General features: G+C 39.3%; 1 protein-coding gene across 1 annotated transcript in view; it reads right to left on the bottom strand.

The window, feature by feature from the left end:
• The window catches only part of ascc3 (activating signal cointegrator 1 complex subunit 3), a 186663-nt gene that overhangs the window by 74681 nt on the left and 93969 nt on the right, over nt 1–18013 (bottom strand). The window contains exons 13-14 of the mRNA XM_030071902.1: nt 16740–16811; nt 10430–10564 (exon numbers count right to left, since the gene is read on the bottom strand). Of these exons, the coding sequence (XP_029927762.1) occupies nt 10430–10564; nt 16740–16811 (207 nt within the window). The remainder of the gene's footprint in view (nt 1–10429; nt 10565–16739; nt 16812–18013) is intronic.

Below are 18013 nucleotides of genomic sequence, written 5' to 3' on the forward strand. Positions count from 1 at the left end.
GACGTGGTGGGTGGCACAGCGGAACAGTTCACACCCCAGTCAGCTGTTTTAATGCTGATGATGAAGCAATTAAAACAGGAAAATGGACTTGCTATGCATTACCACAATAACATGGAGACCACTCCCTAAGGCTACAGGACTGCAGATGAGCCACAGTATCAAAATAATCTGGCTGGAAGCTGGAGGACTTGGAGTTTTCTCTACATCTGTTCCGGAATGATACAGCGTGTTGTTTCTATTTAAGGCAGCGTTATTGTGGTGTGTGTAATGCCTATTTCCATCAGCTTTTGTGTTCCGGTTCATTGTAGTTGATCAGTCGACTGGGGTACTGGTTTGGCTATTGTGACAGATTGTCACAGATCTGACACAATGAAAGGACTTGCAGTGGACGAGCCTTGTAAAAATAGCACCAAATGAAAGCAAACAGAGACATTAATGAGTCTGCTCTTGTGTTGCTGTGGAGTCCCTGGAGGCTTTGCACTAAAGAATCAGTGTGTCTGCAGCAGCGGGAGTGCGTTCTGTCAAATAAGATGACATGAAACCCGCACATCAAAGACCACACAGTGGGGAGAGTTGAAAGAGAAAGAGCCTTCAAGATATCCTCGCAAGCAAAGCGATGGCGTTCCAGTAAAGTGTCTGTGCTGTCTATCTTTACCTTAACATCTCATTACCCCAGAGTACCTCTTCACAAAGTGAACACTCCTCTCTTAAGTATAATGCGTCCCTACTTGAATATACAAATCTTTGATATAGCGCAGCATGCTGACATCCACCTACCATCTTAACCATAAATTAGTTTTCAGTGTATTATCTCTGAGCATCTCAACGGCCCTTCACAGCAAATTTGAACATGGTCTGTGTAATGCAACAACAAGACCACAAGATGTCTCTTAATCTCCACAGTAGAGCTCCTCTGGAATGTGCAAAGACAAGCCGGTGCCTATCATATGGGGAAAAAAAAAAGAAAAAGAAAGAAAAAAAGAAATGCTGGGGGTGGAGAGGCAGTAGAGGGAGAATAGGGAAGAGATGAAGGGAGGTGAAAGGAGAGGAAGGAGGAGACGAGGTTCCTCAGAGTCAGAGCAAATTAAAGTCAGAAGGGCTTTAAATACAGTGCTGTCTCTGGGGACAGCCGTGGTCACAGGTACATGGCACAAACTGACCAGGGCAATATGATGAGCTTACAATGTCCACAAATAGAATTTTCCTGTCATATTGCTTTCCAAAGGAGAACATGATTTAATTTATTTATAACCCCCAATCCACATGTAATTTTCATTCATATATGCAACTGTTTACAATCACCGTTTTTATCCACCTTTTTGTTTTCATATCATCACATGGTGTTAAAAAACAAATTTTAATTTTTTAAAATGTTTACAATGCTACCTGTAATTAAAATTTTTGTTATTTCTGAATAAATAATAGCAACAATCATAGTACAAAAACTTAAAAGTTAAAGTTTAAGGACTTGATTGTATTTATTCAAGCAGGTGCAACAAAATGGTGAGAAATTATGTATTAAACCTATTTTGTATTAATCAAATAGTTAAGATACATGCGAGTCAAATGTGCTGTGACCAAATGTAAGTACAAATCATATAATACAAAGAAAATAAAACCAGCACTACTGCCAGCAAGCATCATTTACATATTTGGATGAAACCACACAAATTTGTGGCATTCATCTTATTTTGTTTTCCTTACTTTCCAGCTCTGCCTAAAATATCACCAAATGTTAAAAATCTGTCCACATATTTGATGTAGAAATTGTCCAAAAACTAAAGTCACCCCTGTCTTCATTACTTAGTGAAAACAAATCTAATATCTGTATTTAAGACATTAATAATGTACCTCAGGATCTCACTCAAGTGCAATCAAGTTTAGCAAAACATGAATGACCCAACAAAGTGGCAAATAAAACTGGGAAGGTCAGGATCAACCAGGAAGTCTAAATAGAAACTAGGACAGTAGGACCCTTTTTGTGAATGCCAATATAACTGATTATTCCTGTGAATTATTTATTTGTACTACTGTATATACAGACTACTGTTTTCTATGATCATTTTAAAAAAATGATAACCAAACTCCAGATCTATTTATAGACAGATATAGATCTTTAGATATATATATATCTAAGAAGTGGCTTTAAGGGACAGACAACATGGAAGCAGTGTAAACAACTGCCAGTATATGTGATGTTTCATGATTAATATTCTAGTCTGACATTCTAGCAGGTAAATATTTTCTGTTTTTGTACAGACTCCATATGCATATTTTCATTCGAATTTTTAGTTGTTACAAAGTTCTGCTTTAATGGATGAATTAAAAATGTTAATTCCATGAGGTGTGAACAAATTGTGATAGCATTATTTTCTTCGTCTTCCCACCCCTACAAAGATGGACCCACTGTAGCTGCCTCATAAACTGAGCTGATACTAGACATACCTGATCAGTAAACAGGAACACTTTCAAATTATATTTCTTCTGTGTTCTCATGGGGAGTACATCTGACAGAGGTATTAAAGCTCAAAGGATGCGGGTCATTGAAAAAGGAACTTTTCCCTTTTCTTTATAGTTTTTCCAATTCTTCTAGTTTTTCTTCCAAGTACGCAGGGCCCATGAGTGCCAGTTCAAACTACATATACACTCACAGATGTGAAGAGTCAAGTGTTTACATGTACGTACACACACACACACACACACACACACACACACATACAGTGTTTCTGTCAAAAATGATCAAAAGGCAGACATGTATGATAAATTGCCCTGTTGGGAAACATTTTTCCCCCCAAAACTTCTCCACCAGCAGGGTACCGTCATGAGCTCACCAAAATCACACTATTAACAAGAATTTATTCAAGTGGGTGCATTAAGATATCTAAGCTTGATTGACAGCCTCTCCAACCCACGAGATAAAGCCAATTAAATAACATTAGGAGAGGGAAAAATATAGTGGAATCACTTCTGACTTTTAAAGCTGGATAAATAAATGCTAAATTATATGACTGACCTTAGAGGTGCTTCATTTCACTGCATATGCATATTGGAGATTAAAAAACACCTATAAATATTAATGTGGGGCAATTTCCAGAGTGCAAATAAGCTGTGCATTATCTCTGTGTGGGCTTAGAGTGGGATCAGCCTGATGCCCCCTCCTTCACCAGAGTAGGCCTGACCGACAAATACTCAGAAAGACAGGCTAATGGAGTGGATAATACTCATGAACATGTTTGGACACAAGCGTATGAGCTAGTGGTGATTTAATGTACAGTCCATGCATATACAACAAGACGAATCAAAGAATGTGTTGGGGCAGCTGCACACACACAAATGCTTTTAAAAGTACAGTTTTGAAACCTAACCAGGCCACAACGCACCATTTTTAGTTCCCCAACGTAATCTCTTGTCTCTTTTTCCTCTTTTAGAAAGCATGAAAAGTGATCTGATTTGTATACATATCCCATTTTAAAGAGAGGGAAGATTAGAGGCGCATCAATCTTGGCTCAGCCCCAGGGAACGAAGGAAAAGGTTACTAAATTTATCACTCTGCCTTCTGTTGGAGGAGATTTAAATATGGGAGTTGGAGTCTGACTGACCGTCCTCTGAGGGGGAATACAGCTCCACCTCTGTGTACTCTCACAGCACAGAGACCATTAATTACACACACACTTTGTTCCCCTCTAATGTGTGCACGTATATGCTGCACAGTAATAAAGCTGTGTTGTATGAAGTCAAGCCGCGATGAGTTTGGGACTGGAAAATTCAAAAACTCTTCCTGTTGGCTTGGTCTCCTCTTGCTGCGTTTTCTTAGGAGGTCGTTTATCTGACTTCTTGCCTGTCAGCAATCATCGGTCATCAGCCTAGAGGTTAAAGAAGAATGCTTGCGATTGGAAGGTTGCCAGTTTGAATCCCAGAACTGGCTGAGAAACTGTGGGCAAGTGAATGAGCAATGTTTTGTCTTCCCTGAAAAACTATTGTCGAGATATCCTTGAGCATGGTACTTTGCCCCCAGCAGTGGAAGACAGCGGTTGTACTGTCGCAGAGTCCAGTGTAAATGTGTCAAATACAAGCAATGTCAAACAAGGCAGCACGTGAAATCTTCCCTTGTTAAAAAGGAGTTTAAAAAATTAACAACACATTTTGAGGTGTAAATTTCCATTTTCAAGATTATTTGTGTGAAGGCATTAATTTATTTCTGTTATTTACTCTTTTTTTTTTTTTTTACCCAGGGTAGTTTTGCTGAGCACGGATGCTCTTTTCCAGCAACACCCTGCTTCATACTCACAGTTACACACATGCACACCACAGAGCTGCCAAGTACTGGAGCTTACCATTGAACTTGGAACTGGGATAAATCTGACTTCCTACATGGAAAAGCGTAAAGAATGCCAGTTAAGTCAGAATAACGGAGAGGATCTGAAAGCTCTGGGTTTGCCCAAATACCCACATATGACATCACAACAAAGTAGTGGACCAAAAAAAACAACAAAACAAAAGTCTCTGGGAGGAGTTTTGTTTTAAAACAGCCTAGAATTCTCTGTAGTCTTGATTTTGTAATTTAATTCTTTCAATTTGATGAAGGGGCCTAGCACTAGCAGTGAAGACTATTGGCTGCAGCTAGCCTCGCTAACGACAGCGTTTAAGGTTAGCAAATTTGCTTTCAGGGGACAGATCAAGGTTTTCCTATCATCTTGCAGGCATTCATGTCGGTTGCAATGGAACGCATTCAGCACTGAGGTGGGAAGTTCCATCAGACAGTCAATGGAAAGCTCCACACAACCACAGTCCGACACTATTGGCTACTGAGCAACTCCCTCAGAGCAGTCATGGGGTAACCTTTACAGCACGGTGTCTTTTTTTAAAGTTTAACTGTAAAGCACTTGGGAAAAATACTACGCAAGGGCCCTTGCCCTTAAAGTTGATGAGTACACAGTGGAGAGTGACAAGTAAGATGGATGAGATGGGCTGCAATGTGAAACTTTTCAAACCCAAAGCCAAAATTAACTGTACACGCCTCCAAATCTGCCTTTTACTCCTTTGGAGTTTTGGCCACCAAATTTCAGCTATAAAGCAAATTTGAAATATGGCGGTGAAATATCTTCATTAGTTGCTATGTGCTTCCTTGGACTAGTATGAACACGAACAAAGCAGATTATACCAATACAAAAAACAAAAAGCCCCAGTCTCCTTTTCTAATTTTTTTGTGTGTGATTGCAATTATTTGTAAAAGTAGTATCAGATCATTTCTGGTGCAAGGTTACTATGTGGGAAGTTCCCTACAGATGCTACCTGCTGGATCTCTTTTCTAATTCAAATAGGAAAATAACAAGAAAAGAGCTGTTTATTTTCCTTGAAAAAAATGGGCACTAGCCTTGCTATTTTTACTGCCATAATCCACTATCGCGTTCATTTATGTGCTACAAATGTTATTTTGGGACCTGTTGTGCCACACTCTGGAAGTGAACAGAGATGTAAATAGAGTATTCTGGATTACCAGTCCAGGAGGAGCACATAGCAACTAATGAGGATATTTCACCACCAAGTGGGGACTATTCAACCCAACACTCTACCAAGGTTCAATTCTGCTTTAATGGAGTAATTCACTGCATTTTCAGTTTAACTCTCCATTGCTGACTTATGTAAAATAGTAGTAATTCAATCTGTAGCCTGTTTATGAAAGCTTGAAAACACAGGAAAAATCCCTCGGGTACAAAGGACAGGAAGTTCCTGATTTATATTTCCAGCTTATTTGGAAGTAAAAAAGGTCAAGAAGAGCCAGAGACAGACAAAGAAGAGAGCACCGCCTACAGAAAGCCAACCTTCATCAATGGAAAATCCAAGCAAACATACATCACTAGACATACTGACTTTTCTGGGAAATGCAGTGCAAAAACCCCACCCAGACATCTCAGGATGCTTAGCACCAAACATGTAATTAAGGCTTGACAACATGGAACATCTACTACTTCTACTACTTCTACTTTTGCTTGTCCGGTGCCAATTCTTTACACAATGAGCATCAGTCATGCCTGGGCACAAATACTAATTATAACTGGGTGGATATTCAATTCTGCCAGAGCTCCTTTAAAGAAGGTGTATTTCTCAAGTGTGAGGTTTGTAACGCAGGCTAAAGTCAATACTTGCATTTTGAGTTTTGTTATCACACCAACTACAGTGGGTGAGTTCATCACAATGACCCAAATGCTTTGATTTCATTTTATGATACACATGGAAAAGGTGCACTCATACCCCATATGAGTCAGCTAGCCTACTGTATCCTAACACACTGTAATATGTAAATATGCTACAACATTCTGCTTCCCTCCTGCTTTCATATCTACTGTGGACCACACCACATTTCACATGAAGTGGACCCCAGACCCCAGTTTTCATTTTTTCATTTTCATTTTCATTTTCATTCATTTCATTTTTCTGGACCGTACCAAGTACCAAGACAGCTACACACCAATGAACCTGTAGCACAAATGGCCTCAAAACAAACTTTCAAATAAACTTGTGCGTAAATGTTTTTTGGTTAACTTTCATCCAATCACATACCTGTTCTTTGATTAAAGTACTAAGCGGCCCAACAGGTCTTTCTGCCGTAGGCAAGAAAAACAAGCCAACTTCATCTCTCTGTGCCCCAGTGCGTACAAAATATGTCATAAACAGTCCAAGGTCAGTTTTCATTTTAATAAAAGTGACAGGGACAGTGCAGTATTGGTGACCAGTGTTGGGACCAATTACTCACAAAACTAATAAGTTACAATTACTAATTACTTCTGTAAAAAAGTAATTTTGATTACTACTCAATTACTGCTGCAGAAGAGTAATTCAGTTACTGGGAAAAGTAATTTTTATGATTACTGTTTATCTTTTCTTAAATCCTCTTATTAACGCACATTTTTGCGTTGCTGTTGCAGTGTGGACATTGCTATCAAATTTCATCTATCATTGTCAGTGTTGGTCACGTTACTTTGAAAAAGTAATTCATTACAGTTTAAAGTAGTGATGCCAACTTGTTCAGGTGGGGAATTGAACCCCCGGTCTTCCGTATGGCAGGCAGAGATATTATCCACTCTGCCGTCGGGGAACACATACACTTTTTGTAATTTGTGCTCAGTCATTCTCCATGCATGTTGATAAGTTACGAAAAACCGCAAAGTCCGACCGGTTTGAAAATTGACACACCGCTTTTTCTCCACAAGACGCACATTTTTTGAATAGGATAATAAAATAATAATAATTATTAGTAGTAAGTAACGGCTAGTAACGGCGCATTTTATTGTCAGTAACGGTAACGGCGTTGTAACGGGGGAAACAGTAATTTCTTTGATTACTCGTTACTGATAAAAGTAACACCGTTAGTAACGCCGTTTCTTTGTAACGCCGTTACTCCCATCACTGTTGGTGACAAAAAATAAGTTCCAGGTACAGTAACACCTCATATCTGATGACACATTTAAATATTCACAGTGTTTACTGTGTTTAATGCAAGACAAATTAATTTATAAAGCACTGGTAATTATAGCTTTTGACAGATCAACCTCTGTCGTTCTATGCAACAACCAGCTTGTGCACCTGGCATCTGCACTGTGGCAATATAACCAGTGGTAGAGCAGCATCACTCTTTACATTATGAAACTCTGTTAATCATCATGGAGAAAACAGGTTGTTGCAGTGGCAAAAGTGATAGGATTCAGCAGGGGAAAATGAACAGTGTAGCGGACACTTGAGGAATTTATGCATATAATTCACCATAGCCAGTCATTTGTGGTGATGTCCAATATGTACTCTTCTGTTATCTGCTTGTCTGTTGTACTCGCTCACTTTAAAAGATACGTGTGTAGACATGGTAACACAGTGAATTATGGGTAATTAATGGCGGTGGTATAAAAGCAATTTGTGCTGCGTTTTACAACACCATTTTTGCATCCAACTACATGTGTTCAGTTGTAATAAATGATGCGCCAGGTGAAATAGTCAAAGAAGAGAAGTTGTTTGTCCAGCTACCTACAACTCCCACAACAGAATATAAGCAAAATTGGGGGGGAAACGGAGCAACTGCTGCATCTGGCAATACAGTCCCATGAAACTACCAGAGGAGGGTTCTGGCAGGCTGACTGAACTGTGGCTGATGCTGTGTGGCACATTCACACTGACCTGTTCATGGATTACCACAGTTCTCAAGTAAACCATTTTATGGTTTGGATGACTAGCTGAAATGACTCATGTGCATGTGAAAAATCTAATTACAAACCTCACCTGGTAATAGTAATGTAATTCAGATTTTTAAATATTTAATATTTAAACCATTGAATAGGATAATTAGCTACAATAAGGTGCTCTATTTTACCAATCTAAGTGCATGGTCTGAAGAGCATAGTGCAAGTGTATTTAGGGTGTGTCCAAGGCCACTTTTGCTATTTTAATGGCAGAAAAAGGGTCGTTGCACCAGGCGCCTGGTTCAATAGGGTTGTACTTTCTCTCTTAATTAGTCATGGGTGTGTTTTGGGCATAACATGCAATAAACCAATCAGAGGGTCATTCCCCATTCAAAAGCCAGGTGCACTCACACCTTGGTGGATTGTTATTCTCTGCAGAGGAAACGGATCTGCTCGTGCACAAGGTGAAAAAGCGCACAAGCAGATCAACTATGGCAACAGCAGGACTCCATCAAAGCTCCCTGAGGTGAAGCAGGCGTCCTGTTGTGCACCCAACTATGTAGGTACACATTACTATCTTGATAATGCTCCCTTAAAATAACGGTGAAATATTGTGCCATTGACTTCAGACCTGGTTTTTGTTGGTCAATCGCACACTTTCAACACTTGCAACTGCCTCAAGCTAGAAATGCAGCAACAATGCGCCTGACGACACCTCAAGACAGCACACCTATGTGCGCTAAGATGGACACAAGTGACTCTGATATTTATACAACGTGGGTACTGGACAGAAAAATGATAATCGCGTCAGCTGGAAACTAGCAAACACTTGTGTCACAGGGTCACCAGGTTATTTTATTTTATTTTTTTAAGATTTAATAATTTTATTAAGCTTTAATAGTTTTCTAACAAATAACACCCAGTCCTTCCTGGCAGCTGTTCTAGAGGCAGATTTGGTGGCCAGTGAACTCTCCATACCTTGTCCTGCCGCAGTATGTGTTAATTATCCAAGGAGATAATGTGGATTTCAGCAGCTACTGTGGGATAACTTCCACAAGGGTGGGCTCTGACAGACTCTAACCCACATAGTCTCTTCTTTGTTTACTGCTCCCCATGGAAGAGGCAGCTCTGAGGAGGTGACTGACCTCAATTTCACTTACTTTTCTCCCCTTCACTTTCCTTTCCCTTAAATCTTATGAATAAATGCTCTGAAATAACACCAATGTGTTTTAGGGTTTGTATTATACCAAGCAGCTTCTAGGACAGTGTGGCTCACAGAAATTCAGGTTCTATGGTGTGGCTAATTATATGCATTGCAACTTTAGACCACGAAACATGACAAAATAGCGGGTTCATCATTGACAGTTGCAATATCAAACAGTAGAGGTGCAATGCCATTTACTGCAGAGACAACTAATGTCATGAAAGACTCTGCAATGTGTTTTATCAAATCTAATCATCGAAGCCTTTTAATCACATTCTGTTTTTCTAAGAAACTGTCACATCTGACCAATCACAAGCTCCACTACTTTTTCTAAATTCCATGATCACAGATAGGACGCTTTTGCTGCCTGCCTTAACATCTGACAGATTTTGCCTTGTTTCTAATAGAAAGTATAGAAAGTAACTGGGTTTATGGGCTTTGTTCCCCAGGTATGCAACATACCTGGGAAACCTGTGAAGCAGCCTCAGCTACTGGCTATCTTAACTGCATCGTTGCTGTTTTTTTCTTTACATGACCCCGAAAGGAATTTACGCAAATATCAGCAATATGTTATTTAGGCATGCAGAGGCGAGAAACTAGTGGCAGTGATGTTAAAAACCAGACTGGTTGTAACATGGTTAGCATCTCATTTGTAGTACTCTGCTTGTATTGGGACAAGCCAATCCACCAAGCCCAAAGCCACTTTCTCACAATTAAGAGAAACAGATGAAACTTTAATGTTGCAAGAGGGAGAACTGTTGAAGCAGCAAACATCTATATGCTACAGCACAGAAACAGAATTAAAAACAAGAGATACTTGAGCTGCCTAATGCTCTGCTATCATCACCATAATATGTTAAAAGATTTTGCCTTGGTTATTTCTATTATAACACACTTATCTTCACATAAAAAAATGGGTGGTATGCAGAGGTGGAAGTATCTCAGTCAGTATCTGAGTATCTCAGTTTGACTCCATTGCTCTAAACACAGCAGGTATGAAAATGAAGTAAGACTTATTCAGACTTTGTAAGGATGCATGAATAACTTGATACGACACCTGTTTCTCACACTGTCCGTAGTCAGGGCCCTGGTCTGGTTGGAAGAATGAGGTTTCACCATGGTTCTTTGCCATCTCAATCAACCCCATGGCTGTCCTCACTGTGGCATTACGAGCATGGACAAACACCATCACCTGAGACACAAAGACAGGGTAAAGAGGTTCAAAACATTAAGATAAGCATAAGAACTCTCTTCTTTTTCAACTGAATGTAGAAAAACATCGGACATCATCAAAGCTTACTGAGCACTGTGCTGTCACACTGTTACTGCAGATATGTAGTAAATGGAAATAAAAAGGAAGGAGGAAGAAAATAAAGGGTTCTTGTTTCATAGATGTGACAACAGTGAAATGTAGCCAGGTGATATTTCATTTCATAGACTGAAATAAATTCACATTATCAAATAACTAACATTTTCAAAATTTAATTGTGTCTTGTTTTTAACAATGTACTGAATCCCAATCTGTGCAGCTGAAGTCCATATTTTAATAAAAATCCCACAGCATCCTAGTGAAAAATTACAGGTTAGGTGTTTTAGGTTAAAAAAAGATCAGAGTGCAATCTCTGCTGTGTTCAGTGACAGGAGGGTTGTAAACAGGGTTTACGTATGAAGTAATCAATATCAACAAAAAAACAACAGTCAATAACAGTAACACAAGAGAACTGAGATGGAAGGGAAAGGCTGTTCCTAGTTCCTACCTGTGTCTCCTCCTAACATCTACTGTGAGGAACCAACTCAGGAAAGAGTAAAGCCAAGAAGAGGAATACAGAATATTTATTTGAGAGGTAATAAAATTACACACATTTCACTGTTTGTAATTGAGCCCTCTCATCAGTCTAAATAAAATAGCGTGGTTTGGCCAGAGAACAGTGCTGACAGTTGCGAGGGAACTACAAAAGTGTATCCTAAACAGTTGCAAATAAGCTTCAAAACAAATGATTTCTGATAAATGAAGACTTTTAAACTTTCAAAACAAGTGCATGGCACTTCTAGAAAGGGGTTGGTACATTTGTTTGGGTGTGGTGCCAGTGGAAATGTTATATGGTTACCAAAATTCACAGGATGAATAAAATGGGGATTCCTCTTTGTAGGAGTGTGAATATAACTACAGAATGTACTGTTTGTGTTTTTATTACATGCAGTGGTGGACTAGGACATAGACTCAATGGGGTTCATAAGTCCACCCAGCAAATACCATGGCAATCCGTTATACTATATTTAAAGATATGTGGATTCAAGATTAAGAATTGGCCTAAGGGTGGTGCTGGAGGAAAAGTAATGAGGTCATTTAAACTGAAAGGATAAAGACTATGGGTACCATTAATGTGCTTACCAAATTTCATGGAAATCTGCCCAATATATTTTAGAATATCAAATATGAAATTTTGGCCAAAAGGTGGCGCTACAGGAAACGTCATAGGGTTAAATCAAAATCAAGGGAAGAATGAATACACTCACAAAACATCATGCCAAAACACATATTGGATTTTGTGATAGCTTGTATACAAGATAACATTTTGGCATGAGGCACTTCAGGAAAGGGACAATGAAATACATAAGGTGCATGCACTGGGTATCATAAATGTTCTAACCAAATCTGGTAGTGATAATCCACTATCCACAATAGATGTTGAAATATTGTGGCTAAGCCAATTTTTTTCCTCATGGTGCTGCTGCTGAGAAGGGACATGAAGTCAAAAAAATAGACAGGGTTCATCCTCTAAAGTGCATGACTATCACTAATCACATCACTAATTCCATGGCAAGTGCCTTGCAGATTTCAAGATATAGCATGTTGCCTTGAAGGTAAGTGTTGGACAAACAAAAGGACAGATGAATGGAGGACATACAGCAGGACCATAGCCATCCCTAGTTGCCTAGTACAGATATTTGGTTGCACATGAGCAATAGGCACATTAGCCTCTGATTCACTTCTACTCCACACACACAAAGGGCAAATAAAACATTTAGTACCTGCGAGATGACTCCGCAACAGTTTACATTTGATAAATCCAACCAATAGCAAATATGTGGGTGTGGGTTACCCCACTTTGCTCCTAAATGAAACAGATGCAGCTAATAAGACTTACACAGACTTTTGTCTGACTGGTTTCTCAAGTAGACCATCCGCATTTGATCTGGAAAGCGCAACTTGTTAATTTTATCCAAATGATTTGTACAAGTCTCTGCCATACAACGACTGAGTACTGTCTGAAAGAGATCTGCATTTTGCCAACCATTCTTTTAAATTCACCTTCACACTTTCCTTGGGGAAACATCTCACGGGGTGGGTGGAAGCAGAAACAGAAACCCAAAATTTCTCTCTGTCTGGTAAAACTGAAAGCCCAAAGCAATAGGGAAGCTTCATCTGGTCTAAGGACAGGATTGACCCACCTAATACAACGCTTCTCTTTCTGTGCAACAAAAATGCAAACATCTGCTACTCTCCAAAAATTTCCAGAAGAAAAATCGAAAAATCACTTGTGCACACAACAAACAAGCAAACTGCTTTCCATGTGTGTCTTGTACCCCACCCTCCTGGCAGATGGCATTTCAGGGCATAAACAGATAGACAATATCCCACAATAATACCCATGAGCACTACAGAATTTCCAATACACGTGCCTGTGTGAGGAAACCCAGGACGACATGATGAGAACATGCTAACTCCATACAGAAAAAAACAAGGAATCGAACTCACAGTCTTCAGAATGCTTCACCAGAACTTTTCATTTTCTGTGCAAACCACTGCTGTTAGGTTTTGAAAACCAGTTATGGGAATATTATTAATATGTTTTATAAAGAAGCACAGGAAATACAGTCAATACAATAGTCAATACAAAACATCCTAACTCCCTTAAGCCTGTCTTCTTGTTACCCTACAGTTTCTACTTTCTCCCAGAGCTCGGAATATTGCAGTCCAAATCATACTGATAATACAAATATATTAATAACGGGAGCTTTAATTCTGAACATACCAGGTACCTGGATAGCTTGAAGTTAAATCTCGTCACTGAGCATTTTCTTCCAGTTGTAGAGATAGGGCCCTATCTTGTGCCACCCGCTACCCGCTGCCACTACCTGCTACCCGCAAATTGCGGATTTAGGAACTTCCGCTATCCCTAAACGGTATCTTGCGCCCATACTACCAGCTATCCGTTATGCCGACTCCGTCATTTGCGCCTGGAGGTGTGTCCGTGGGCGTGTTTTATGCGCTATCCCTAAAATCGCTATCTTGCACACACACTTTAGGGAAAGCGGATAGTGGATAGCAGCCTGCCCTTAAAGGCAATGGCACCTGGCACACTGGTTGGTTTAGCTGGCGTAACGCCCAAAACACGCCTATGCATAATATAGCGGGTAGCGCAGGTGTTTTGCGGATAGCGGGAGGTGCACAAGATAGCAACTTTTATGGGGGAACGCCTCTACGCAACCCTAAATCCGCAAATAACGGGTTTAGGGAGTCTGGCGCAAGATAGGGCCCATAATGTAGCTCTTTTGCTTCTCTGTATATTGTAATAGAAAATGTTAAGAAAAATGAAAACCACAAGGGGTGTCCCAACCTCTAAACTCATCATGGTTTGATATATATTCAAAGGTTAAATTCCCACAAGATCACAAATAAAGCTAAACTGAGATAGATGGATAAATAAATAAATTAATTAATAAATAACAAAGAACAAGTCCAGGCACTAGAGTACAAAAAAGTCCGACCATTTTGTCATGTTAATTTATCTGTCTCTGGTTATGACATAATTGCCACATTTTTCCAGTGTTTCTTTTTTTTTAAATTTATTATCATTATCATCATCATTATTATTATTTATTTTTTTTTTTTATTAGTATTATTATTATTATTATTTTGTATGCCAAAACACTGTGAAACCATATAAATGTGGCATGCCTCAAACCCACTGTGTGTCTCACACATACACACACACGAGGCCCAGAGAGACCAATGCAGCAAATGTTATTTATTGAAGGTGTTTTATCAGCACCACTGAGCTGTGTGTAAGCGTTGGAGGCAGTAACTAGTGGCTTCTGAGCTTATTAAACTTCTTTCTGCCGGTCTGCTTCCCAATGGGGGGTAGAGGGATTATAAAGAAAATTTCATCCATCAGATCCTCCCAGATGAAATTAATATATGTCACGGCCACCACTTCATGACAATTTAATATAAAGAAAAAAAAGCTCCTCCTCAGAGTTGTGGTCTCAACAGCCTACAACCTGAACCCAGACTAGACCATTATGTTGTTTAGTAAGATAAAAAAAAAAAAGATCTTCAGACAAGATATACAATCAAGTTGGTACATGTTAGTTAGTTTACAAGTTTTCAGTGACCACAAAAGGATTGAGAGAGAGATGTAAAAGAGAGATGAAGTGCATGAGAGAGAAGGTGAAATCTAGAGAATGTGTGTGTGGTATGTGTGTGCGCTCTAGCAATAAAATGATGCAGACAGGATAACAACCACGCTCAATGGGGAGCTCAACTCCTGTAACAGATGGGAGCTAAACAGCAAAGGCTGAATTCACAACTCTTGCGTTCCCAATAGACATTCTAAGGTTGGTAGAGTGGAAGCACTGTGAGTGGAGGGTGGTGGTGGTGATGGTGATGGTGGGGAAGGCAAGGGGGGGCTGGAGACGATAAGGACTTCAGAGAGTTCAGATAGCAGGTGTTAATTCCAAAAGGTTCAAAAAAATATTTTACTGCATGAGTTCCTATTCATGTGATAGTTAAGTGAAATATTTTCAGGGGAGGAGACAGGAGATCTATGGGAGATATATTCAGATGCCAATCCAACACTACTGTCTGCCTTTTCAAGTTTTTCCTGTCCAAACAACTTACAGTGACACTTTTAATAAACAATGCAAATCATAGAGGGACAGTGATGTGTTTTTTGAGAGAAAAAAGTGATACTGAGTAGTATCTCATTTGATATTATTTTTTTTGTTGTTTTTTGCTGTTTCGTTCGGGGCATGGTTGCAGTGGCAATTCACAACTACCTCCTTGAAAAGACAAGGTCAGAATACTGAGCAGATGTAGGAAATGTATCATGCAGAAGATTGAATAAGGCAGATAAATTCAATATGGGGGTCTGGGGGCATAATTACTGAGTATCATGGTTTAGTCTGCATTGTGATAGTAGCAATGTCCTTTGATTTATGACATTCAAAGACTGAGTTTGGAAATTGTGAGTGGACAGGATGCCACAGGGCCCCAAATACCTCAATAAGTAAGATTAGCCTGGACGTTCAGCATTTGAAGCCAAGTGTCAGGGTCAGAAAGGTCAAACTGCTGAAGGGCTTCAGTGCCAGTGGAACATTGCAGCACTGGCAGCAGTTTAGTCAAGGTGGCAATCACATGGTTTACACAACTGATAAATTAAACCATGGTAATTTGGTTGAAGATCTGAAATTACAGATTTAGATCATTACAGATCAACAGTTCCCAAGTCAATGTTCCTGTCCCAAATTAAGACAGGAGAAGTGTATTACACAAACATCTTCACTTCACAAACCTAAAACAAAATCTTAAAAAAGAATTCTAAGTTTAGGATAATGCTAAGCCGTCTTAAAGGTTTTCCTTTTCTCCCAAGTAGTGTTAGCTAACTTGTTTAGTCCATACGGCTCTCTTTTCTTGCTTTTACAGAACCAATAAAGCGTCAACAGGTGGAATTAATTCACCTGAAGGCTTACACAGACCCGAATGATGTCATGCAGTTTTTGCCGAGGTAGCAACAGAAATATGCAAAGTCTTACCTGTTACCTGTAACTTATCAAAAGTTTCTCTGAGAAAAAACATTAGTTATACAATAACGTTTAACTCTGTGACATGAGAAAAGTAGTGCTGGTTGCTAGGTAACAGACAAACGTTGATAAGCGATTTTAGATTGAGTATTTAGGATTTCCTAAGCTGTGATGAGATAGTTTGAAGAAAGATAAGATAGGATTCCTACTGTTAGTTACTTATTTGCTTCTGTAATACCAAATTTGAAAAAAAAAAAAATCCTATCTTAAAAAGATGATAAGAGTCTGTGATATGGCCCCTGATGATTATTTTCCTGGGATTCAATGGAGATTTATAGTGTCACATGGTCTAAATGTTGTTGCAGTGGCTTTTGTACCCTGAGATGAAAAACGTCTGAGGGAGGTAACAAACTTTAAAACTATATGTATTTGGTGTGAAACTGGTCAAAGATAAAGATAAATGGTCAGAGGATGAAGATAATTAAAAGTGGCTATTTCAGTTCAAAACCACACACAAATGCAATGTGCAAATACAATAGAGCAGTTGAACAAGCCCTTACCTGATGACCAGCTTTAACCTGCTCCAGAACTTTGTCATAGCAAACCTCATCCATGTCATGAAGCTGCTGAATCTGAGCAGGAGAGAAAAACACAACGTTTTATTTTATGTATCTTTTTTTTTTTTTTCAAACAGTGTGCTTTAATTTAACTTACAGGAGAGTGGAAAAGAAGGGCAAATATCAACGCTGACTGGCCAAGAAACAGGTGTAGGAGAGGCAATACAACCTGCATAATGCTGGGACAATTCCATTTCATTAGGATGGTTTTTTTTTTTGCTGTTGTTGTTGTTGTTTGTTTTTTTTGTGTGAAATCAAGTATGGGTTATAGCAAGCAGCATAAGAACAACTACTCCGGAAAAGGCAATAAAAGAACACCCATGTGAACTCAACAGCATTACAATTTATCCCAGCTTAGAGCCAGATGTTTTATTGACATAAGCAGTGTGGAGACAGCTTTTCTCGAGGTAGGTCTTTTAGATACCCTGTGAGCAAGGCTTCCTAATGCCAGAGGACCAGGTCGAATGATGCTCTTGTTAGTTAATGTGAAATCAGACTATTCTTCTGATTAATATGCTGAAACCTGGATGAAATGATCACCTGTTCCACAGATCTTGATAGGATAGCAGCTGCTCTTTACAACCAATCACAGCCAGCATGTTGGGACCATACAACAAGACGCCTCTACTGACGTGACATCACTCCAAGGACATCTTTTGTTTTAATGCAGTCAACTATTATCTTTCCAGCTGGTACTTCCCAGCTGTTCCCATTGTTTTGGCTAGGTTTTTCCCCATTCTCTGCTGAAGAAATCTCATTGTTGGACATACAGGGCTAAAACTGGTGTAGGCTGATGCCCTGTGCACTCTCTGGTTCACTGTCCAAGTCCTAAAATGGAGGTGAATTACTCCGATTTAACTCCGATTGCTAGCATTTGACTCTGATGTGGTAGAATAAGGTTGTTACATTATATCCGACACTGTTATTTTGGAAGAGATGTGCATGGAGTGATATCACGTCCATAGAGGGATCTTGTATGTGCATGGTCTTGACAGGCTGGCTTTGATTGGTTATGAGCAGCCGAGCAGCTGATATCTCATCAAGATCTCAGGAACGGGTGCAGATAATTTCAGTCTGCTTTCAACATATTGATCAGAGGAACAGCCTGATTTCACTATAATTAATGAGAACACTGTTCTCTGTTAATATAGGAGCAAGTCGCACTGGTTTCTCATAGTTGGACAATTGTCTTATCTAGGTTATTCCTTATTTGAAAC

The sequence above is a fragment of the Myripristis murdjan genome, chromosome 16 (genome assembly GCF_902150065.1).
Source record: "Myripristis murdjan chromosome 16, fMyrMur1.1, whole genome shotgun sequence".
In the NCBI taxonomy this organism is placed as follows: domain Eukaryota; kingdom Metazoa; phylum Chordata; class Actinopteri; order Holocentriformes; family Holocentridae; genus Myripristis; species Myripristis murdjan.